The sequence below is a fragment of the Filicampus tigris genome, chromosome 2 (genome assembly GCF_054856515.1).
Source record: "Filicampus tigris isolate MCC_2025a chromosome 2, RoL_Ftig_1.0, whole genome shotgun sequence".
NCBI classification, from domain to species: domain Eukaryota; kingdom Metazoa; phylum Chordata; class Actinopteri; order Syngnathiformes; family Syngnathidae; genus Filicampus; species Filicampus tigris.
Window position 1 is genome coordinate 4,697,020 of NC_141218.1, and position 25,798 is coordinate 4,722,817.

A 25,798-nucleotide genomic window follows, 5' to 3' on the forward strand; every position below is an offset into this window, starting at 1 on the left:
ATCTTCCCATTAATGGCCAATCACCTCTGCAGGAAGACACGCTGCGCCTTTTGTCTACCTTGTGCTTGAGTACTTCCTATAGGTCTGTTGGCTGCGGTGGTCCTGGATTGCGTCTGGAAATGACTGAAATGAAGACGTTTTTTTTCTATTTAGGAGTCAGTTTTATCCAAATACAAACAAAGATGTTCCCCACAAAACATAGACAAGTTGAATTCTATTGAGAGCATCTCACTGTTGTATTTTCTCTCACCAAACACATTCTTGGTAGCACAGAACATATTCTAAAAGTGGTGTATTTCAAACTGCCATCTTCAAATCCTTTTGTTTACAGCCCGTGTGGTGAAATATTGACCGTGTTTGGGGGGGGGGGGGGGGGGGTCAAGCTGTGGATGCCGGACTAAAAGGTTATCTATTGTAAGACCAAACCTGAGAAGCAGCCTTTGGCCTTGAGCTGTATTGTCCAGATGTGGGTGGGCAGGACTGAGAGTCTGATGTGGCAGCTATAGGATTATCCAGATTTAGACTTTTGCTATGTCTGAAACACTCGAATGAGATCCAATCTGTATTTAAAGAGAAAGTCAAACCAAACATATATTTTTTCCAGAATATGTTCTATGCACTAGTCTAAACACGGCATTCTGATTAATATTGCGTTTATGGAATATGAAAAATTCACCCGTTTTTAGCCATCTCGGGGGGCGGCCATTTTGTCATTTCTGTCAGCTGAAAATGACATCACAGATGCTCAGGGCTCAGGTAATGACCAATCACGACTTAGCTTCAGAAAACAGGTCAGCCGTGGTCGGTCGTTACCTGAGCCCTGAGCAGTTGTGATGTCATTTTCAGTCGACAGAAGTCACAAAATGGCCGCCCCCTGAGATGGCTAAAAACAGGTGGATTCATTTTTAATCCACAAACGCAATATTTATCCGAATGCCATGATTCAACTAGTGGGCCTGCATAGAACATGTTATTGAAAAAAATATGCTTGGGTTGACTTCCTGGGTTGAAAAAAAAAATGCTAGTTTCGCAGTGGTGTAGAACGACACTGCATGGTCAAATGCGGTGGATCACAGTGGAAAAATTCCAGGTGGCTCCATCAGATTTTGTGGCTCCACATTTGATATACTGTACCTTATTTTTCCTTTATTGAACCATAAAAACATGGCGCGATTGTCAGGGAGGAAGCATATTGCCACAAAGGGAGGAAACAAGTGATAATAAAGTAGAGGGTGTGCATTGTTTTGAGCAGGTCAAATATTTTGCAGAAAATCTTGTTCGGTTCGAAGAAGAGGCCACAGTTCCACGACAAGGAATGTTTCATGTTTTAGTTTCATAAACATTGACCCCGAGGTGTCCAGAAAGTCAGGCCTTTAACACAGACAAAGGAGCATAAATGAACTCATCCACATTTTTAATGGTCGTCTTGTTGGCGTGCACATGGCCTTGTCAGATCACCAGCAGCGACAAGTTATCACACGCTGCAAATTGTTCCTCTTCACTGTCATGATCACAATGAGGCCGCCGTGATCCCGTTTTGGCAGCATGGAGGGTGAACACTGAGCAGTCCACGGGCCATTAACTCGTCCTGATCCTTGTCTATTGCTTGTGTCTGGTTTGATAATTTGATATTTTGGGGAATAATAGCACACACACATTTTTTTTGTGTGCGTGTGTCTGTGTGTTAACTCTTTGTGCGTCATTGACGTGAAATGTTATCAATGAGAATCCTAACGACTAGCGACAGCAATTGAGGTCAACTACATTTTTTATGACAATGGCCCAATGGCCGGAGAAAAGTCTTGGCCAACTCTGATATGATCATTAAGCTGGGAAAGTAAGAAAAACACCAACTATGGCCAGCTGATGGCAGCATTGGTTGTCGTTTGGATGAGAGCACTATGTATCAAAACAATGCTTGACGCTTGTGAACATGTTTTTATCACGTTAAATCCACGACAAAGAGAGAAAAGATAATTATTTATTTTATTATTATTTAAATTATTTTAATTTAGAAGTAGAAGTGACGATACACACGCACACACTACTAAATACTACTACTACTAAATAGCATGCAAATAGTTTGTAAAGTTTGTCAACTGTCTAGTTAATATTTGGAAATGTGTTATTTTGCCATTTAAAGCACATTTTTGTTGTTGTTTTTGTTATTTTATAGAAGAAAAGGACTGTTTAGCAAAAAATTGCATATAAGACACTGTTGCGCATAATTTTTTTTTTTTTAAAAAAGCTTGTTTTCTGCGTTTTTTTGGTCCAAAATAGGTGATTTGGGTGTGACCAACCCATGTTCTACTTCTAATTACTGCTAAAACAAAAATTAATAAAGTAGACAAGAGTGTCTTTCATTTGGTAGTTTCTGTGCTTACACAATATTCAGTGAGCCTTGAAAGATGCGTCAGAATGATCTAAAATGGCGGAAACCCAATATGTTCTCTTTTTTTTTAAATTTTTTTTTTATTCCCGGCACTGAAACAGTCAATGCCCAACCACCGCAACCAACATGACATGTACTGTAAGCAATTTTGTGTCCTGTTAGCTCATCAGCTGTGTTGTGTATTACCTCAGTGATTGTGTTGCTCAGGCTCGTTGCCGTGCGATGCATATTGACGCACGCGGACAAACACAAGCCACACAGTGCGCAATGAATATAGATGCGGACGTGTATCTGTCACACGATGAGCCATTAACCGCGCAGCGCTGTTATTTATACACCCAAACAGGATGTCATCCATCTTGACGTCTCTCGACGTTGCACAGGCGCCGAGCCGGAAGGCCGCAAAGAGGCGAACGAGAGAAGAGTGGCAGAAGGGACAGACGATAACAATCAACAGGGGCCAGCTGGGTTATTATTTATGCTAATTGGGATTTTGCAATTATGAAAATGAAGAAACGGAGACCTTTTGAGTAATTCATTGTCAGCATCACATGAGGAAAAACAATTAATTGCTGTTGTATCTTTGTTTTGACGGCAGCAATGTGACCTCGCATTGGGGGGGGTGGGGGGTTTTCATTTGTCAATTAATTGGAGATGACCGCACCCGCCCAGTTCTGCACTGGTGAGGTGAAATATGCAAATGAACCACTTAGCGGCACGAGTGTTGGCGTCTGCCTGGAGACGCGGGCTCGGAAAACCGCAGCGAAATTGAGGCACACCAATGTCAGAGTCCTACTGCTCTCTAATTAAGAGATTAATGAATTTGGCAGAGGGGAAAAAAAAGTTTGTTGTTCTATTCTGGCAAGGGACAGTCACAATCTTCTTGTCTACTCGCGTCCTCCGCCGTTGACATTTTTTCGACGATGACTTCCCGACACGCTCCCCTATTAGCTTTATTGCTACCCAGAATGCAACCCTGCCTCAACTGTGTGAGTGTGATCTTTGTCGAGTGCTAACATTTACACTGATGCACACTGTCAGCTAATTAACGCCGACATTATTAGCATTTCTGTGACTTTTTGAGGACGTTTTATCACTGCGTCTTTTCTCACTCTGTGTCTGAGTCCTGCAGCGTTTGGATTAAACAACATAAAATCGTCACCTGTTCAGCCACGCTGGCAGCAGGTGGTGGAGCAAGAGGCAGGTGTCACGTGCACGAGGCTTGAACTGACGATGATGCGATCGCGTTTGTGAGAGGAATAGTTTTGCGTGCTTGCAAAGTTGTCAAGCTCTAAAACAGAGATGCAATCATCGCTGGCGGCTGCAAACCTCATTTGTCCATATTTGGTCAATTTCATATTTCATCACAAATCAAAACTATTGGCGTGTCCTCATGCCTGCTGTAATTTCTATGCATAATTAAACAAGTGGAAATGTTGAAAATGGTTTAAGATCAGAATTCTGCTGTAGCCGTGCTGCAATATGTCTCCTCAAGACAGAAAGTCTGGATGTTTTAGAGACAATAACAAGTGAAAATAAAACAGGTTCGATATATTTGAGTAGGCCTGCTTTGCTAAAAATGGAACGCTGCCATGTTTCGGTACAGAAGGAACTGGTTAGCCCCGATGGTATGTGCTTGCAGATTCATTTATGGCTATTAAACTGCTTAGTCAGCTCATTGTTTCAGTTATTTCATCACTCGTGGCTGTAAGACCTTTGAGAAATAGTTTGGTAATATAATATAACTGAAAGATTTTTTTTTTCAAATAGTGATACATTTATCTATCTCTCTCTCTCTCTGTCTCTGTCTCTCTCTCTGTCTCTGTCTCTGTCTCTGTCTCTGTCTCTCTCTCTCTCTCTCTCTCTCTCTCTCTCTCTCTCTCTCTCTCTCTCTCTCTCTCTCTCTCTCTCTCTCTCTCTCTCTCTCTCTCTCTCTCTCTCTCTCTCTCTCTCTCTCTCTCTCTCTCTCTCTCTCTCTCTCTCTCTCTCTCTCTCTCTCTCTCTCTCTCTCTCTCTCTCTCTCTCTCTCTCTCTCTGTGTGTGTATGTTCGCTCATGATGAAAAGAGCATACATAAAGGAATGACGTCATCAGATTTCTCCCTCACCCTGTGTGGAGCTGTAATGTTGTCGGGAGAAATGAAAGGACAACGCGGCGGGCGACCAGCGATTGTTCTCCTTATCCATGTTTGCTCAGTTTAGCACGGTGCAAATATTAGCCCCCCTTTTTTGGCAGCCTCTCCACCGGGCCTCACCGCGTTGAGGAAAGTTCTGGCCGCAATCGTCCGGCATTGTGCAAAAGGGAGACGAGGCTCGTGTTGCTTCCTTTCGTGATCTTCATCTTCAGGTGTGAGATGTTTTGATGCAAGCACCTTGGTGGACTTCTTATTAAGTCCAGATCACATACGCCCGAGAGGAAAGTTTTTCAAGTTGTAAAAGGATTTGTGCTGTTGTTTTTGTATCGGCGGCGGAGTGACAGGACGGGAGATGGAGCTGGCGAAGGGAAATGAGGCAAAGGAGCAGAAAACAATGGGGACAGAAAACACTTTCCTCTTGATTTCCTGCAAAGGTCACAGTCATTCCTTTCCATTTCAGCCACACGGCAAAGTTCAAAACGCACGTCTCGCCCTAAGCTACATGGCACTGTTACGCCATCAAAGTGTAAAAACATCAAAAGGAAAAAGGAGAATGAAGAAGTAATCTCCGGTTTAGGTTTGTGTTGGGTTTTTTATTCCCTCAACGTGCTTGACAAACGCAACGTGCAAACTGGAGATGAAACGTGACAACGAAGTAGGCTTTATCTCCACATGTGCCGCGCTCCCGAAAAACAAAATAGCGCCACTGTTTACGCAATCAAAGCCTGTTCTTCGTCTTGTGTTGACTCCCAGGAGGCACCTGTGATTCAAATTGCACCCGCACACGCACACACACAGAAAGTGAGTGCCTGCTAATTATTTAGGATACGATGGTACACAACCGAAAGATAGCAATGACTCTTGGCAGCCGTCGCAAACGAAAGTGGAATTTGGGAGCGCTCGCTGAGGCTGTTGAGTTTTGAACTGCAAATTAATTACATGGGATTATGAACAAGATAAAGAGAGGACTCCAGGGGGCGTGTGTGTGTTCGTGTGTCTAATCTCTCTGGTGTGTGACTACTTGTCATTGGCTACCTTTACATGGACAACATTTCATTAATCCGATCGCACTTCGGATTAAAATTATGATCGGATGCACAGTTTTCACGGACACTAAAAATATTGATCCGATTAGGATTTATGCAAAACAGTTTGGAGTGGAACACGTTATTTTGACGTACGCAGATTGACCAAATATGCCGGAAGCAGTAGTAGAAGAAGAAGAAGCCGTAGCGACGTCCGTGTCAACAAAACATCGCTCCGTCCATTTCTACTAAAACCATAGCGTTATTTCACTTATTTTTTTACCGTTTGCACTCTGACGTGGATTTAGTAATGAAGCTGCAAATGTACCAGTAAGGTCTTGCGCCCGCCGTGTCTTTCGCTCGCTCTGCTTCTGTTTTTTCCCAAACTTTATTGAATCAAACAACAAACAATGTAACACTCTCTCTACTTCTACTATTTTACGGGATTAACAGAAACGCGTTTACTGACGTCACAGACATGTGCGGTAAAGACGGTTTCCGGAATGTCAGAATAATTGTTTTCATGCCCGCCGATACAATCGACATAAACTACCTCTCTCGTCCCGATTAAAATCTTGATCGGAATGAGCTTGATCGGGTCAGAATATTCCGAACGGGGTACGTGTGTACATGAAGCATTTTTATTCCGATCGGGCAATTAATCAGAATAAATGGGTCCATGTAGCCACTGTTTTGACACTTTCTTCACGCAGTTCATAATACTAGATTATGCCGGCGATCAATACTGTGTGAACAGAATGGCGATTTAAACGTGATCGCATTATGATCGCTGGTGTACCTAATGTTTTGGCCAGCCAACGGAGCGGCCTTGACTTTGAGTTTCCGCATGTTATAGAAATGAGCTTGAAGTTCGTCCTAGTTAGCTCCTGCGTTTGCCTGTAAGCGTTTGTGGTATTGCCAGAGTGGTCAGGGGCAGAGCTGCAGCTCTTTTGCGCAGCAGGACGGAAGTCAGGCAGATGGATAACATACTATTAAGATCTGGAGATGACGGCCAACGTCAAGGTGACTGGCGCGGATCGCAAACACATACAAATGAGTTGGCTGGCTGGGAGGATGCGGAGCAAAAAAGCAAGCATCCGCTCTTCTGCATCTCGATCCTGGCAACAGGACATCATCATTTGGCCATCACGAGACGTCAGCCGATCGTACCGACAAGGAGGCGGCGCGGCCGTCGCTTTGGTTACTTACGTAACGCGGCCCGTTGCGGACTGGAAGATTAGCCCCATCCTGTTGTGCCGGCAGCTCATCGCCGCAGCTGTTGTGCGCTGCGAGGCATGGTGGCCGCGTCCTGACAGGATGATAAGACGCACGGGGCCGGAATTAGCCTCGCGTAGGAGATGCAGAGAGACGATATGGCACTAAGACGTCAGGTTCAGTCAGTGCAGTTGGGATGTCTGACAAAAATATCAATCCCTAACTAAGAATAGCATTAAATCGGAGAGCTGGCAGGGATGTGATTGGTTGGTTTGCTCCACAGGCTAATGAATGCGGCGGCTCTTTGCTCTTGACTTGTTTTGGTTGAGCTCCACCTCCCATCACTCCGAGTGCACAAAGTAAAGTCCAAAAGCTTTTGTTTTTCAAAGGAGACTGAGCATTTATCAATCTCCATCTCTGTGAGTTACTTTCCTAATTGACTTGTTTTGGCACTGAGTCAGATTGAATTAGCGGGGAAAAAAAAAAATCACGTCCTTGCAAAAGCAAAAGCAGGAATTAATCAAAATCAGAATACTTTTGTTTGGGGTTTTTTTTTGTCTTTGCGGACCTCCTTATTAAGAGTTTCCAATAAATCTCCCCAGCCCCAAAGCACCAAAAAGCCCTGAAGGATCATCAAGGTTTTTGGAACATTCTTTTAATCAGAACATGGACCACTTCACTTCCCCAACCCCACTTTCCTCTTTTTGCCTTTGCACAATCAGGGAGAACTCTTCTGAGCACACAGACAAACGCCCAAAGCCGACTCATTCTTATTCCATCCTGAACAGGGATTTTTGCAAGGTCACATTTGAACATTTTGAATGGAAAAGATGCAAGGATGATTTCCGAAAACTCTGGTGACGGGTCTGGTTTTCCAGTTCGTTCAACATTTGGATGAAGAATGTAGCATTTCCTTTTGGCATTACCTGACACTTCCAGAGCCCTTTAAGTGGCTTCTCCCAAGTAGCTGAGACGCTTACGTTGCACTGGCTTGCCTCTGTAGTAATATACTGACACCCCCCCCCCCCCCCCCAGACGCACACACGCCCCGCTCGCACCAGGAAGAGCGCTAACGATGCAGAACACAAATGCTCATCTGCCACAAAGCTGACGGCAGAGTGAGTTTGACTGATATTTACACTTTTAATAGCCCGGATTGAATTAATTCTCCTGCCAAAGGTGTTGTGATTATTCTAAGCTGCCTAGCGTGAGGGGTGCTAATGGAGATGAGCCCGTGGTAGTCCCGCTCCATGTTTTTATTTTTTTTCCTTCTTGCAGCTAAAAGGTATCAATAGCTGCGATTCAATTTGCAATCAGTGTGCCTCGCTACTCCCCCCTGCTGATGGTATTCATTTTAAGGTCCTGGGATCAGTATTGGGTTTCATCGTGCACGGGTAGCGAGACTGCGGCCGTGGAGTTCATAACATAAGTCTATTGATTAAGTGGCTCCCGACTGTAAGCGAGGAGCACTTTGCCATTTGAGACGTTCAGCCCTCATCATGGAGTGAGATCATTTGTGTCCGTCAAGTGCCGCTAAATGGAGAACCATCTTGGTGGGCTTTAAACCTGCAAGCTTATGGTTGAAGAATTGATTCTATGTCTGCTGTTTAACCCATTAAGGACCTGAGTGCATAACCGCGTTTCTACCACTAGAGCCGGGAGCGCTGTTGCGTCTTTCTATCTTAAAATCCGGGAGAGCGGATACGGTCTTTTTCTGTTTTTAATTCAGTTGTCGGTCTCTTTGCCAATTTAATGCATCAGAACATACAACGTGACGGTGTCGCGAGACCACGGAGGATGTCCCGTAAATTTTTAGAGCTCTAACAGCGGACGCTGTCAATCACTGGAGCTCTGAAATAAGTAACGGCAGTGATATAGACAACGCGATTGTGTACTTTGAACTAGTAGAACCAGTCGAACGTGATATATGGTTAAGATATATGTTTGTAGACAATGATGATATCGACTTCTTTGTAACAGAATAGAGAATGTTAATTACCACTCGATTTAAAAAAAAAAAAATTAAAAATAGTGCTTCTCAGGCTTCGATTGAAACAGTAAATAACAATATACTCAGGCCTGAGTGAAAGCCACGTCTCAGCTCTCAAATTCCGTTGAAATGATGTTTCTATCTATTACAGGGACTGAGATATCAATTATTTTGTAGATGTTGAATTTCTGGGAGAACCTCAGGTTTAAGAGGGTGATTCTATAGTCATCCTTCAGCTTTAGGGAGATGCTGAGCCAGAGGCTTTAGGCCTTAATGGGTTCATGTGTGCTCTATAGATCACTTTACCATCTCTTCCCACTATCAAAATACAGTACCGTCACAAAGTTTTGTGTTTCTGGATAACCCGAAAGCCTCCGCAGGTATATTAGAGTACCAAGTCATTACAATCAATCAATACTTTATTGACATAGCACCTGTCATACTTGAAAAGGCAGCATAATATGGTTCACAGAACAGGTGAGGTTCAATTGCGCTGACTGATTTTGCATCTTAAAATGGAGCAAATGAAAAGGCCGGCATGGCATGTTGTCTAGTCAGCAACATCATTTTGGAGCTTCTGAATGCTCGAAGGTCTAACTTGGAGCCAGTCACAAGAAGGAGTCATGCCACGTCACCATATGACAAAACTCACACAAAATGCTACTTAGCATCCTCTATTTGGGATCAAAGTAAACCAACGACCATCGATCTGGGAGATGCAATGTTCCTCTGGGATTCCTGCGCCCGAGTCTGAGGGCGCTGACAAGCAGTGTTGGGATCTTTTCCCAGCTCGCCAGCTCTCACTTGAACAGGAAAATGGCCGGGAAGCGCTTGAGCTCTCTGTCATAGATCCCACTGAGGCATTCAGTGGATGTGTTGGCGTGGTTCCCAGCATCAGCTCACCTCTTAAGCCGATCCATATAATGGAAAACTGCCACTGTCTCTTTTGAATACTTTGTCCTTGGCTGAATAATACTCCGTAAACACTTTTAGCAGAAAATGGGGATTAGGATGCCTGTAATTCCAACTGTGATTTTACTGTCCATTAATTGACTGTACAACCTCTGTGCTTATTTACTCAATTAACTTACTCATTATGGTTCTGTTAACATCACGCTGGTTTATTTTTTTCGTTTCTCTGAAAATAGCTAATAAGGCGTGAATAATGGGAAAGCTCTGCAAGGGAACAGTGGCATAATTCACCTTGGAATATCAGCATAGCCAAGGCGGCAAATGTACAAGTATACGGTACATGGAATCGATGATGTGGGATTGCTTCCGGAGGGCGACCTCATCTGCGAATGAGCTTGACCTTAAGCGTGCACAAGAGCGCTAATATTGCTCATAATCTTTACACCCGTGCAACCGAGACGCTGTTCCGCTTCCGCAGCTCGGTAAATGGCTTTGACCTGTGGTCCGACCCGCGACGGGAAAACGATGAGGAGATGCCATTGTTTGTGGGTGGGGGAGGTGTGGAGGAGGCAGTCGGCTGCGAGAGACTCAAAGCGGTGGGCAGCTCTAAGTGCTACGAGATGGCGAGGGCAGGGCGGGGGTCAGCCGCTAGATGAATACTCGGGGGGGTCTCAACGAGTCCACTCTGGTCCCTCAAATTGGGTATCGTGCTGATGTGTGGATGCTACAAATCCGATTTGATCACTTCACAGACTTGAGCGTTTTGGGAGCCGATTTGAGCCGCAAATCCGATTTTCCCGCTGTGTGAAGGCGGCGAGGTCTAACGCAGCTCAAAAACAATTGATATCATTTCTTCAGTCTAGCACGGGGTATCGAAAACAAAGTCACCCGACTCAAGGAGCAATATTGGTCTGTTTACTTGAGAATAAAGTTGATTTACTCACCTGATTTTTAAGAAAGACACACACAGATCTTAACTAATCATATTTGGGGCATTTTCATGAAATGTCTTGCTCATTCACTCGTATAGCTTGACGATATATTCTCTCCTTCTCAACATTTCCCCCGTCCTCCTTTGTCCGCAGGAGAGGGGAAGGATCGGCGTGATCTTCAACGTGGGAACGGACGACATCGCCATCGAGGAGAGCGCGGTGATGGTGAGCGACGGCAAGTACCACGTGGTGCGCTTCACGCGCAGCGGTGGTAACGCCACGCTACAGGTGGACAACCAGCCAGTCATTGAGCGCTTCCCCTCAGGTAGGGACATTGCCCGTCACGCAGCGACCGTATAAAAGATTACACATGAATGGAAAGCATTTACTTTGTAAGAAACACAATTGGGAGAGAAATGGCGGCGCCTCAGTGTAATAGTTCAACCCACTTGGACTTGTACAAATGAGGTGTCAGAGATTATTCTTTTATTGCAATTACTCTCTTTGTTACATTTCTTAGGAGACCAGGAGAAAAATCGGTCAGTTATGCTGCTCCCACTTAAATTACCTCACATCAGATGTTCATTTCTAGGCTGTGCTTGCGTCATAGGTTTAAAGGGGAACGCAACCCGAGCATGTTTTTTTTTTCAAGAATATGTTATATGCAGGCCCACTTGTTGAAACAAGGCATTCTGATTGATATTCCGTTTGTGGAATACGAGTTAAGAAGCAAAATCCACCCGTTTGTAGCCATCTCACAGGGCGGCCATTTTGTCACTTCTGTCGACTGAAAATGACATTTGAGTTGCTCACAGCTCAGGTGGCGACCAATCGCGGTTCACCTGTTTTCTAAAGCTGAGTCATGATTGGTTGTTATCTGAGCCCTGAGCATCTGTGATGTCATTTTCAGTTGACAGAAGTGACAAAATAGCCGCCCCCTGAGATGGCTAAAAAACGGTTATATTTTGCTACTCCACAAACGTAATATTAATCAGAATGCCTTGTTTCAACTTGTGGGCCGGCATTGAACATATTCTTGACAAAAAAAATTGGGGGGTTGACTTCCGCTTTAAAGAGGAGTGAGCAGCCCTCCTCGGGCAAGTTCTATCCCATATTTGGCTGTCGCTATATTGCTGTGTAGTTAGCTCCTGGCTCTCAGTGCTGAATGTAGATCAGCGAAAAGGCGCATGCGCCCGCCATTTGCCGAACCTAGAGTGGCGTACAGAGGAAGTGCACTTGATGCTTTTAGCACATGCTTGTTCTGAAAGATAAAAGCAGATCATTTCGCATCCTTGATGAGTCACTACGAGCAGCGCTCTCCTATTTAGGCCTCACTTGCCAGGCTATTTTGGGTGCACGCCGCATTTCTCTCACAATTGTGTTTACCTCCGCTTACATGGTTGTTCGAAGGAAGACATTGAGTGCTCCCGTCTCGTTCCCCTGCGGTCCGTGCCGTCAAGTATCTAACGGGTCGAATCCAAACGGAGGAGGGGACGGTCGCTCGGCAGTTCTACGCGATTGTCAACCGACGCTGGCGTTATTATCGACCACCATGTATCAGATTCCCCTTGCTTTTTATCACCCCCCCCCCCCCCTACTTTTCTTGGTGCAGTCACGGAGATTTGGAGTTGTCGTAGCGTGACTGTCATGTGACATTGTCCATCACACCAGCGATCCTGTATTTTTAGCCTTTGTTTTGACGTTGACAAAAGCGCGTAGCCTCGCTCATACATCAGTGCTGCGAGGCCCCGACACAAGACCGAGACAGCTCATTCTTTTCGGTTTCTTTTAGTAAGGAAAGTGTAGCCCTTTTCTTGTGTTTAAAAAAAAAAAAAAAAAACACACACAAAATGATGCAAATAGGAGCCTGGAATGAATAAAATGCTTCACTGTTAGCGTTAGAGGGCGATGGTGGTGGGAGTGCACCGCCCCATATTGTATTGCTTTTATTCCACATCCACCTTTTGGTGTTGTTGTCAATGTCTTCTCTCTGGGTTCCTCTGCTCATCAAAAATTGCGCTTTTAGTTGTTTGTCGGCTGGCAAGATGAGTCTTGTGCACGCATCCGGAGGCCGTAGCCCGCCTGAAGCTTCTCGACGATACAAGGGAATGAATTGGAAAAAGGAGGGCTGCAAGGGGCGGGGTGCTTCTCTCATTCACACTTCAATCTATTTCTAGGCCGTTGCTTGAGAAGCAGCATTCAGGGAGCAAACACCTCACGCCGGGGGCTTGAGGCGCAAAGGGGGCGGAGGAAGACGAGCGGCGGATGAAGGCTCGTCTCCCTCACCGGAACAGGAAATGTGACGGCGAGCGAGTGAATCAAACAAGTTCCTGTGACCCACATCGGATCATTTGATTCTCTAAGTGGAACAAAACTCTCAACGCCGACACTTTTGGGAACACATGCGCAACTATTTGATTTCCTCCATCTTGATCACAGCCGGGTTTTTTTTTTTTTTTTTTTTGGTCCTCGTGGAACGCCCGAATCAAAATGTCCGTGTTGCCAGACGGAGTGCACGATGCCGCCATGAGGAATGAGTGTTCCCATCAATCTAAAACAAAAGTTCTGGTGAATTTGCCTTCCCTCTGGACCCTTGTGACCTCTGGAAGGCTCCCTCAGTGGGATGCCGAGGCAGTCCTCAGCCCAGCCTAATGCGCCGTGCTCCCAGGAAGTCACTTTTGGGATTCTTTTCCTTTCGCAGACCACATCCGAAGAGTCGTACACGCTCCCAGAGGGAAAAAAGGTACCTCTGTTATCCTTCACAAGAAAGACGCTGACACGGTCTTTTTTTTCCCCCCCTTGCCACTCAGCGTAACCTGCACTTTAATCCCAAATATTTTGAAGATTGCTCTGAGGCGATGATTTGGAGCGACAGAAAGGAGGCTGACAGCCAACATAGCCGCCACACGTCAAGCACTTTTAAGGGCATAGCAATACATCTCCTGATGGCCCCCACGACATGATGTGTGTCAACATTTATTTGTGGCAAAGCGCGTGTGTGTGTGTTTGTGGGTGGGGGATATGTGTGTGTGTGTGTGTGTGTGTGTGTGCGTGGCTAAAAAGCAGACAAAGAGTGTCACGGGAGCAGCTGGCCGGTTAATCCAGTGTGTCAGGTGTCACTGGTGGCGCCTCTTTTTCTTTTTTAACCTCCCATGGACGTGACAGAGGCAGACTCTTGCTGTCTCGCCTCCCTCCACAAGCAAAGGCTACACAATCTTTACTTGTGCCATTTCACGCTGAAATTTCCGTTCCAAGGTCTGTGGGGAAGAAGCTGCAAATCGTGTGCTAATTGTTTGGAGGTTTTTTTTTTTTTTTTTTTTAATGAGCTCTCCTGTTCTCTGCCTTTTTTTTCTCTCTCTCTCTCTCTCCTTTATGCTCCAGCTATCCATTGGCCTCATAAGTGGAGGTGCAGGCAACCCTAAGGATATACTTCCTGTCTTGAAAAAGCACATAAAAGCACTCAGGAGTGCAAGTTAAATGGTAAAAACAAAAGGTTCAGGTTTTTTTGAGGCTGCAGGGACACGATATAGACCCGAAACTCAGGTAAGAATTATTTATGGGTCACCGGGAGCAAAGTTTTCCCACAAGCCCGGGAAGGAAACGAGCTTGTCCAAAATCTTAAAGGGACATCGATAGCTGATGAGTCCATTAAGAGGTGAACCCCTCTTCCAACCATGCATGGGGAAAAAAAAGTCTTTCAAAGGATGCTGCTTATATTTTGGTTTAAGGGTCCGAATTCTGAAGGTTCTTTATTTGCTTTTCTGGTGCTCTTCAACTTGTTCAGTTGAGCTCTTACACACTTGAAAGATTCCTCCAATTACTGGCCTGTGGCCCATGGATGATGGAGACAGCGAGACTGGTCGGTGGCATCCAGGGCCGGGAGGTAGCGCGACGGAGTGGGAAATGATAGCTTTGGGTCAAATTAGACGAGTTGCAGGGGTGCCTCCGGAGGAGGGCGAGATGAAAGATGGTGAGGATCCCGTTGAAGAAAAAAATAAAATAAAATAAAAAATCAAACTTGCCGCAGGCTTGAAAGTGGCGGTACAGATGAAAGATGAGCACGTCGTTAAGGGGATGTGTGCGTCGAAGGCACGCATAAGTGTAGCTGGAGTGGGCGGAGTGTTTACATCGTACAAAGCTGTGCCTCGCCTGGAACCTTTTCATCCATTTTGAGCCCTGAAAGGCAAATTTCCTGTGCTCCGGAATCATTTTGTTTGTATGATTTGACTCCTTCATGCAAAGACGTGAAGCGCCGCAGCCTCTGCTCTATTCCTGTGGTGCAGATGAAAGCAATCCATCTAAAGTTCCCAAAATCAAGAAGGCAATGAGGCCGGCCTGACAAGGAGAGAGGCTGCTGTGACAGCCAGGGAGCCAGCCGGATGGCTGCCGGCCAATCGTCTACAATGTAATCTCCGCCCTGCTTGATGGATTTCCGATGTGGGTGTCCTGCGCAAGGACACCTGGCTGCCTGCAGAGCTGCATGATATACAGCTGGCTCCTTGAAGAGCCCGAGCACTGCTCGGGATGTGCACTGGGATCTTTTGGGCCGGGGGGTGGGCGGACTTACAAGCTCAAATCATTGAAAGGATATGAAAAGTGAATCTAAGTGAGAGAACGAGGAGGGGGTTTGCTTTGCTTGCTTCCATTCCCAATCCTTCATTTTTTGTTTTTGAAAAGGCTTCTATCGTGATGCCTTGAGATGGCATTTCATTGGGGGGGGGGGGGGGGGGGGGGGGGAATGATCTCAAGGCACCACTGTATTTGCCACACAGTTAAGGGTTGGAGCGCCACCTGTCTCTTTGGCAAGAGCAAATGCATTGTTTGGATCCCCGAAAAGTAATATATGCCTTGTGGAAAATGTCTCCTCCCTGTCCTCCACCTTGCTTTGCGCTTCCCAGAGGTGCCAGTCAATCAGCATGCCCTTGACCTGCCCCCCAGCGTCCGCAGCTGGGATATGAGCCCAGCGTGGCTCCCATCTCGGCGGTAAATCCTGCCATTGCTCCGGGGCGGCCAGCATAAGGGGGACTGGGAGGGAGGGGCGGGGTGAGTTGCTGTTCTGGCTCCTAAAACGGATATGACAGCCCCCGGACCTGTGTCAGCGAGACCTGAGGAGTTCCACAAACACATGCACCTATTCCTAAGGCTGGCTTTGTGATGATTCAGAACTCGTCCTGAAAACTAAACACTCTCATCACCGTAAGAGAAGAGAGGAAGCAGGCTAAATGATGTTCTGAAAATTGAATACTGAGGCAGGGAAGGTGTGGGTGTTCGTCTTATGAGATCTCAGTGCTGCATTTGGTAGAGTTGATCGCAATATATTGTTGAACCGGTTGGAAACTTGAGTGGGATTAAATGGAACAGTCCTAAAATGGTTCAGGTCCTATTTGGAAGAAAGGAGTTAGTTTGTGACCATTGGAAGCGTCGCAACTGATCGAACGGCCATGAAATGTGGTGTCCCTCAAGGGTCAGTCGTTGGACCTCTTTTGTTCAGTCTGTATATGTTACCAAAAGCTTCAAAGTGCCAATATCACGGTTATGCAGATGACACGCAGCTATGTCCCCCCATGACAGCAGTCCAATTAACATATTGTGTCACTGTCTAGAGCAAATTAACAACTGGATGAACCAAAATTTCCCTCAGCTAAACCAAAGAAAATGGAGGTTAAAGGATTGCTATCAGAAAACACCTGGAGTCACTGTCTTTTGAAACCAAAGACCAAGTCCAAAGTCATTGGCCGCTGATAGACTCAGACCTGACTTTTGAATGTGTTTGAATGTCAATGTACATTTTTTTAATCGATTTTGTAAGCTAATTTTGTTTTCTCTGCTTTAAAGCAGAGATTGCAATTTCTCAGGAGTGCAAGTTAAATGGTAAAAACAACAGGGTCAGTATTTTTTTTAAGGCTGCAGGGACACAATATAGACCCGAAACTCAAGTAAGAATTTCTTTATGGGTCACTGGGAGCAAAAGTTTCCCCACAAGCAATTGCTTCTGACTATCGTTAACTGTTTTGTTTGTAAATGCCTGTAGGTGTTGTGTCGTTGCTTTGTGTGAAGCACATTGAGTTGCCTTGTATGAAAAGTGCTCTATAAATCAAGCTGCCTTGCCTTAAAAGACTGGTCGAATAAAAATGATGGATTTCTGGGGGGGGATGAGGCAAGGACAAGGACGCAAGCAAGAGAGAATGGATCAGCAGGACAAGGCAACGGGATTTTAAGAAGTGCCATGTAGCTGAAAAAGGAGGATTGCAGGAATTAAGCCACGAGGAAGAAATACATCTGCACCGTTAATGGTTGTGGATTGATGAGGGAGAGTATAGCATCAAATAGCCTGTAGAGACGAGTTGAAACGTTACATCGAGGAACTGACTTGGAAATTGCTGCCTGGTTGCGACTTTTCAACATCACTGCCGTCTGACTTTGTTTTCACCGTTTGGCAGAAACCGACAGAGGAGGTGCGAATGAATTCATGCCCAATTAGTTTGCTGCCTAAACGGGAACCGGAAGCAGCCATGATAGATCCTTAGGACACAGCAACAGCCTGTAACAATTTTCAGGGCTTCATGTCACTTCCTGTGTATCCTGTCAACCGTGCGCCTTCACCTTCCTTCCAACATCAATCCGCCCAATCTTCATTCGTCTCTCCTTCTCTTCTCTTTCTCACCGTGGCGCCGAGTGAGCGCACAGACACACAGGCTTCCTGTTTGGATCGTGCTGGCGGGGGTAGAGAGCCCCCTGGGGAGCAGAAGGGGGTAGTGCAGAATGGTGAGGCAGCCTACTTTGGATCACTGCAGCAACGCGCCAGTTTTCAGCAGAGGATAGGATACTCATTGTATATGTAATAGGAAAACTAATCAGTTTTGCTGAACAACTAGTGCGGAGAATTGGAGGGCGGCTGGTTGTTTTGATGTATGTAAAGATTTCCTTTGAGGCGGGTTAGCTTAATTAACGGGAGGATGTGATTTCTGTACAAATTGCGCGTGACTGCTAAAGGGATGACGCTGAAGTGAAATGCTATGAATTACCGAAATTTAGCAGTTGGGACGTGGAAGGCGAGACTTGACGTTTGAAGGGTTTGAATCGGTTTTGAAATATGGGAGGGGAAAAAAAGTGTGCAGAATGATTTAAAAAAAAAAAAAAAGACTCATCCACACCATCCTTATGATCATTTACAGCAACTCCTAGGAAGACCTCTGACCCTGTTGCCGCATAGGACGGGGTGGACTGTCGTGACCCAGAGGTTGATTGAAGTGCGTCGGGGGACAAGAAGACATTTGCGATGCAGGAGTGGAAGTTGTCTGAGGGATGCTAATTGCCGTGCGCCTCGGAGAAGCGCTCAGTTCATTTTAAGAACGGGCGGGGGGGTGTCCGCAAGGTGTTGAACCAACAAAATGTCTTCCTTGAAACAACCATGAAAGATGTTTTATTGCTGAATGCGCACTGTTTAATTTCCGGTTTTATTCACTGAGTGCAATTATGCGGCTATCCTAATGATTGCTTGGCTGTGTTTAGGTGACTGCAAATGCATTTAAGTGTACTACATGTGGGACAGGTTTAATACTGTGAGTGAGCACTTCTATAAATGCAATCTGTCTAAATCTTTTATAAAACTGTCTTACGTCTTCGTGAGCTAAAAGCATATAAATACATGGTAACTAGAATGTTCTTAACCAGTCCAACAAAGCAGCCCTAAAACATCCTCAGGCTCTTGCTGTCCTAACCAAAACCTTTAACGTACATAACTTTTATGCTAAACGTTTGCCATGTTGCCCTTCTAACCTCTAACCTTTCAACTTCCAGATTTTCTTTGTCTCATTATTATTATTTGTAACCTCTCCTAATTTTTCTCCAAATTTCTTAAAGGGAACTTTGATAATGAGCGCCTGGCTATTGCTAGACAAAGAATCCCATACCGCCTCGGTCGGGTAGTTGACGAGTGGCTACTCGACAAAGGTAATAAAATCACTTTAACTCCACTAATGATCTACCGCTAACCGCCGCTCTGGAAGAGATGCAGAACCATGTGACTTGGAGCTCCGCCCCCTCCCATACTCCTATCCAACCAATGAGTCAAGTTTTAAGTCTTCCAAAGTGATGCAATCGGGATTTGAAGTCACACTGTGTAGCGCATCCTTAAACTTGGACTGCATCTCTTCAGAGAACTAACCCCCAAATAACCTGACATAACCCCACCTCCCCCTTAAAAAAAAAAAAAAAAAAAAACTCTTTGTGTCATTCCTGTGTCTTTTGTTGGATGAATGTGACTATTAATATATCATAGAGGGAAAATGACACGAGAAAGTCACTAAAAGTTAAAGGGACTGTCCAAAGTGATGCTCGTTTGAACCCTTTGAGTGCCGACCGTCCCGCCAGCCCACCACCACGTGAAGGTGCTTGAGTCTTCCAAAGCCCAATGAAATTAGCGAATCATTAGCTTTAGCCGCCGACGCTTAGGAGACGCGTTCACGTGCGTCACACAAACATGATGCATGTTTATTTCACGGAAACAAAAGCGGGTCTTTGTCGCCCCGCGTCACCTCCGCTCAGACTGCTTCCGACACAAATCCCAATCAGAAGCGGCTCGGGAGATGAAAGTCGAGCGAAACAGCGGATCAATAAGAGATGACTCGCCCACTTCCCGGCTGATTTGTGCGTGCCACCAAACGTGCATGCATTATTCCCTTTCATCTTCAGACGAGAGCGTTGGGATTGCGTGAGGAATAAATGAATCATCGGGCCCCTTAGCATCGGCATGCGTATTGGTCGAGGCGTTCACTTATTTGGGAACTTGATTGAATACGATTGCGGGTGAGCGGCGACACGTCCGAGCTCAAAGGGATTTATAAAAGGCCGGAGCGGAATCTAACCACCTAACACACTAACCACTGAGGGCTTCTCCAATGACAAGTTGGAGCGATTGGACACATCTTTGCCCTGAGAGCCCTCAGTTTTAACCCAATTATAAAGTCTTATAAACACCATTGGACGGCCTAAGCGATGGGTCCAGAAAAAGCTAACAAAGTTCTAACTGACTCTAACTGATGAACACCTTCAAGTGGCGATGCGCTTCCCCCTGTCTTCCTCTCGTGAAAAGACTCAGAGGGTTAAAACAAAGCCGTTCCGAATTTGACGATGGCTTTTCAACTCCTGTCCCTTTAACATTTATTGTTTTCACCACGGAGAAAATGGAGCATGTTTTGTGTATCAATGTTTGGATTCTTGTGAGTGATGCTAAAACTTTGTTGACGTGGTAAAAAGCTTGGATCATTCCCATATGGTCCAGGTTTTGGTACCACCTGGCTTTGTTGTCATTATACCAGTGCCTCGACCTTTTGACCCAGTTGCCCGAAAGCCTTAGCCACACATTGAAAAAAAAAAAAAAAAAAAAAGACCCAATCCCACTCAGCCCAGCGGAGAGCGACCCGAGTCCCACGTCTCCCCAATCACATCCCTGTCGAGCCTGATCCAGATCGCAGTGGGCGTCTCCTTCCGATTCCCTGCCAGCTGACAAAATCCAAAGTGGCAGCCATTGCGGGGAAGTAATGAAGGGAACAAATCAGAGTCTCCCAAGTTCCATCGGAAACTTTCAGTCCTCTCTTCTTTGCATCTCTCTCTAGTGCTGCGATGGATCAGTCATCCTCATCTGCCCTCTACATTTCCTCCTCAGATCCTCTCAGACAATAGCAACTCCACTCCTGGCATCATTTCCCTCGGGTGGAAAATTGCAATAATAGCAAATAATTGGCATTCTTTTAGGAATTGCCTCTATATGAAAGCCAAATGAAAGCAAGAGCGGTAGGCAGCATCGGGATAGACATAGACGTGCTTTGAGAAGATGCCATGACATTATTTGTGGGTGTTGATGCATTCTGAGACAGTGAATCCCTAAAATAAATCGAAAAAAGACTAAATAACTTGGTCTTTGCAATGAGGTCAGACAACAGAGTATATATTGTGACTGGGAGTGTGTGAGTATCTGGCCCACAGGAGGTTACAAGTGCAGATTTGATGCCTCCTCACATGTAAATGGGCCGGAACAATAAACATAGTCAGGAGAGAGCCAACAAAACGGCACGGGAGGAGACAGCATACCACCGCTTGGGTAGAACATCAAGGGGGGTCTCGCGTCTTCTTTCCAAATGTGTTTGTCGAGAGCCAAGGAACACAAGTTGTACAAAAGGAACGCTTTCCGTTGCATTCGCCGTTGTTTTTGTGTCAAAAGTCTACTTCTCGAACGAACCAGCATTGTCTCTCTGCGGCGCGCCCACAACGGCGCAGGGGTACGGGAGGCATCGGGATACGTAGAGCAAAATGGAGTACGTCGGATACAACGGCTCCTCTCCCGGGGGACTTTATGCAATTGGTCGTCACATTCGCAGCACCCTGGCTCCCTTCGAGGACCGGGCGCCGCTTCGCCGGCCTCTCAGTTTCAACTTCATGCTGTGTTTAGCCGCCTGTCTCCGTTGTCAGACACGATTTATCCACGGTGCTCGACCACGAAATCCGCCCCACTTCTGTGAAGTCCAAAAAAAAAAGAAACACTCTTAATTACCAAAGAGAGTCTCGCGCTTTGGGAATAACTTGGGAACACTTCGTAATGGGTTTTGGCAGAACTCCTCCCCGCCTCCGTTGTACTCTCTTCTGACTTTTTCATCTGAACAGGATGTTCACGTTTGTTTCTATGGAACCCTTCAGGCTGCAATGTTACTAGTAAACACAAAGCCATTAAGTACGGGGCCAACTTTCAAGAAGGAAATCCTCCTTGCTGTGACATGGTCAGGAAAGAGGAAGCGAGGCGCAGCGCACCCTCCAGATGAAGTCCGACCGGTCCATTTAGAAAACCCAACCCCACCCCCTCGCTTCAATCTCCTGCTCCCGTAAATAATCCCCCATGCCAGATCGCGGAGGGCTAAAAGTATCAAGCGTATCTCCGCAGCCGCTATTCGGCATCCACGGATAAAGCTACCGATGCATTAGCGAGCAGAGTCAACCCCCTCGGCCTGGCACACTAATTCCTGCTCATAACCGAGACTGAACATTATTATCTGATGCAGCTCTCGTGTTGTGTGCCCGTGTATCATATATTGTGGCCGGCTAGTGTCATAAATGTAAAAAGCCTTTACAATATGTGCCTCTGGTCTGCTTTGACACCAGGCGATTTCCCCAAGGTTAAGTATGTCATTATTCCGACTCGCTTCGGGGGCTGCATTCGGGATTGGCACATAAAAAGGGGAAGCAGGACTTTTCGTTCGCAACGCTCTCCCTCATGCATCCTGTCATCCCTTTCGTCTATAAGTCTTACTCATCATTTCCTTGGCTTCAGTTACGGAAGTTAGTTTGTCCTCTACTCGTGTCGGACAAATACATGTACAAATCCTTACATTTGCATTTTCTGACAGGAACCACGTCCACATTAGGATCTTTGGAGAGCTGAAGTCCAGCGTGCTGCCCCGTCAAAATATTCGCTCGATGATGAATATGATGCAGTGCGGTTGAGCATCACTGCAATGAGAGTCTTGGCCGCCTGCTGCCTTCGCCTGGCAAAGATTTGGGAGGGAGGGGAGGGGAACCCGAAATCCACCGAACTGCTCCACTAGAGCCTTGTTAGCGCGCTACACACACACACACACGTGTACACGCAAAGGTAAAGGTGTAAATAAACATTACGTCGCAAAGGGCGCGTATCACACGCAAAAGGTCATCGCATTGGCATTTCCCATCCACAATTCACCGTCTGGCCGTTTTGTGCCGGGGCTGCTTGTAATGCGGCAGGCCCACCCCAAATTGGCTCATCATGCTCCCGTTTCACTTTTGACTTGACCCACAAAAGGATCACTTCATCGGAGCTTCAATCCAAACCAACACCGATCTAAACTAGCCAATTCTAGAGTCATCGAGTGCGTTCCATGATGTGGGAGTAAGTAGGTCACCCCCACAGAGATTGGGGGTTCTATTTAAAAAAAACTAAATGGAACTACTTCATGCGCAGTTTGTATTTAAAGATTTTACTCAACCCAGTCTGAACTGAATTAGAATCATGAAGCTCTTGGCAATATTGATTACATACTCCGCTGTTTTTGAGAGCAACTTCAACCAAACCGAGTCAACGCCACCCTCTGGGTGCCTTCCACTTGAGAGTGGTGGGGACCACTAGGGGCTGATTGCGTGAAATGGAAGACGCGCCAGGCTATCCTCTTAACAAGGACCCTGCAGAAGAATGGTCCTCTCTCTCGTGATCTTTTTCGTTTTCGTCTTAAATGTATGGAAATCGCATTGATGTAACTAGACCCAAATCAAGAGCTGAATCTCTCCCCCCCCCCCCCCCCCCCCCCAAAAAAAAATCTGCCTTTGTAAAGACTCCAGATTGTCCACAGTCACGGATAGAGCATCTGTCTCCTGTTTTCCGTTTTTGTTTTTTTTTCGTTGCCGCCCGCGTAGCTGAAGAGGGTCAATAGCAGAGTGGAGTGCCCACTGCGCTCATTGCCGACTCACGTGGAGCAGGCTTGTCCTGCTGCAGAAGCGTTGCTGTGCGGGCGGACGCTTCCAACACCACCGGAAAGCAATATTGCAACTGTATTTAGACGATTAATTAGTCTTTATTAAACGCTAATGCGCACCGACTGCACGGGGCGTAAAATGACGGTGGTGCTCGCTCCACCGGGCCCCAAAGCTTCTCTCATTTCACAGTCTGCATCATCTATAAATATTACAGCCTCCCATTGGTATCGCTTGCGTTTCGCTCTTCCCCTTACAGGGATTGATTTCATGAGAAAGCTCAATGGCTCGTCGTCTATAATTACCTCCTCAACGCTGTTTTTTTTTAACCCTCCTTGATGATCGCTCCTCTCCCTCCCATGGGCTCTATATTAGCGGTGTACTTGGGAGAATCCTACATTTGGCCTCACATCTTCCTGGTTTCACGTTAGTTCTAGTCCTCGGCTAAGCAATCAGGCTCCTTCCCTCTTCATCCATCCATCCATCCTGATTAAGGGTAATGAGCAACCCCTGATGAATTAAACATTACCTACAACAGGCCTGGCAATTTTTTTCCCTGTGGCAGAGGTGCTTTATCATTGTGCAGCTCCGGTGCATTGGAGGTCGATAACACCAAGCCGGAGTTGCTCTAATATATTCCGTATGTGGTCTGACGAGATCCATTCCCAGCGTACTGTGATGTATCAAGGTGGACACGCAAAGGCCCGCCCCAGTCGACTGTCCAGCCATCAACCACCATACAGTGGCCCTAAGTTGTTACCAGAAAGGCCCCCCACCATCCCCCCCGCCCCCCCCCCTGTCTATTTGGACACAATCTCTGCTGCCCCCTTTCCACCAAGCAGTCCAGTTCAGCTAAAGTCCTCTGGTACCTGGTACCTAATACTAAAGTTATTTTGATTAACACAAAGTACTGTATGGCTGCTTGTTGGAAGACTTCTCGTGTCTTTGCCGGTGAGTGCGTTTGCCACTCTGTGTGTTTGTGACTTATTTATGCTCTTCCTTCTCGACACTCTCTCTCCTCTCTCTTCCTCATGTCCATTGCCTCCACTTTCACTTCCTACGTTCTCCTCGCATCCTCTCAGGTCGCCAGCTGACCATCTTTAACAGCCAAGCGTTTGATCAAAATCGGCGGCGGCGAGAAAGGCCGCCACTTCCAGGGCCAGATCTCGGGCCTGTACTACAACGGCCTGCAGGTGCTCAAACTGGCCGCCGAGGGGCGACCCCAACGTGCAGACTCAGGGAAGCCTGCGGTTGGTGGGCGACGTGCCCTCGGTGCTCGCCACCCAGACACCACCTCTACCACGCCACTGGCCGACATGTCCACCACCATCATGGAGACCACCACCACCATGGCCACCACCACCACACGCAAACAGCGCTCGCCCACCATCAGGGAAAGTGTCACGCAGGTGGGTCACAGTGCGAGGGAATTTGGATTGACCCTTGATGAAATCCAGAACAATAGTTCTCGTAGCGAATCATGTCAATCCAAGTAATCTGTTCCGGACTCCCTAAAGTCCATAATAATTAACGAACATTGAACATCACTTTTAGCTTTACGGAAGCCTCTTGACATTGCGTGTCAGCGATATACATATAGGGGAGCCGTTTTCCCGAGTCATTTCTTGAATTCTTCCGTGTTCCTTGCCTTTTTCAATTAGCGTCTGCCCGGAACTTTTCGCATTGTGTAAGAAAGGTTTAACGGACAACATGACACATTTCACAATGCAGGCTTCTATCAACAAGCCTCCTGGTCTGCTCGGCAACACTCGGACATGTTGTGGCAACATTGCGGTGACATCCTGTCCGCTGCGTCTGCTGCGCACTTGCGACGCAGCAGGAGGGGTTGCGCGCCGTCTGCAAACGAAAACCTATATTCGTCACGTCATATTGCAGTCATCAAAGAGTCACGTTTAGCTCGTCATCGTCTCGTTATCGTCATGAAAAAAAGTGGTGTTAATGAAATCCTTTCGTCATCGTTGACAACATCGTTGAGCAGCGTGCGACTGTTAAATCATCCACCACGTGGCCTCAAAAAGTGCAGTGAAACGTATGGCGCGGCGTGCTTTTATTTTGCTTGTCTGACATTTGTCATGATGTGTTGCTCAGGTGTTGCCTGCTTTTTTATACGATAACGACAAAATTTAGAATCGAGAAAAAAAATGATCTGAATGGCCTTACCAAAACCAAGGATCAACTGTGATTTATTCTCCCATTTCATTTTTTTTAAAGCCCAGTTTTCATAGTGTCACACTGTGACACTGACGAGCTGCAATCGGGCAGAACAACGAGCCGTGCTGATTGGCTAATTGGGCGTAGGAAAATGTAGAAATCGCTGTGGCATAGTAATAGGTTCTTTTGTGTGTTAGGGTCGTTATTGCAGTGGCTGTTGTCATAAATGCACTTGCCAAGTCATGTAAACAACAGTTACAAAAGTTACTCATGCATTTTAGGCAGGCTGAGTGTCATACGGTATAGCGCAGGTTGCCCCATGGGTTGTAATAAGTGTTAATGTACTGCCAGCCGCATGTTCAAATTAATATTCAGACTTTTTGGCTGATGCAGCGTGGGCTGCGGAAGAAAGCGAGGGCTTATTCAGGGCGAACCCAAATTTCAATTTCTCCATGGGCTCTGAGCTGCTTTTCCACTCTGATAGCTTTGATCACAGGTGAAGAATACGCTTTGACACTTTGAATAAAAATGA

The 25,798-nt window shown here is 46.2% G+C and overlaps 1 protein-coding gene across 1 annotated transcript in view; it reads left to right on the forward strand.

Annotated features, from left to right (window-relative positions):
- Positions 1 to 25,798, forward strand: part of nrxn2b (neurexin 2b) — a 337,476-nt gene that overhangs the window by 304,824 nt on the left and 6,854 nt on the right. Inside the window, 6 exon segments of the mRNA XM_086012706.1 lie at positions 10,753 to 10,924; positions 18,463 to 18,552; positions 24,177 to 24,211; positions 24,213 to 24,308; positions 24,310 to 24,378; positions 24,381 to 24,503. Coding sequence (XP_085868832.1) covers positions 10,753 to 10,924; positions 18,463 to 18,552; positions 24,177 to 24,211; positions 24,213 to 24,308; positions 24,310 to 24,378; positions 24,381 to 24,503 — 585 coding nt within the window.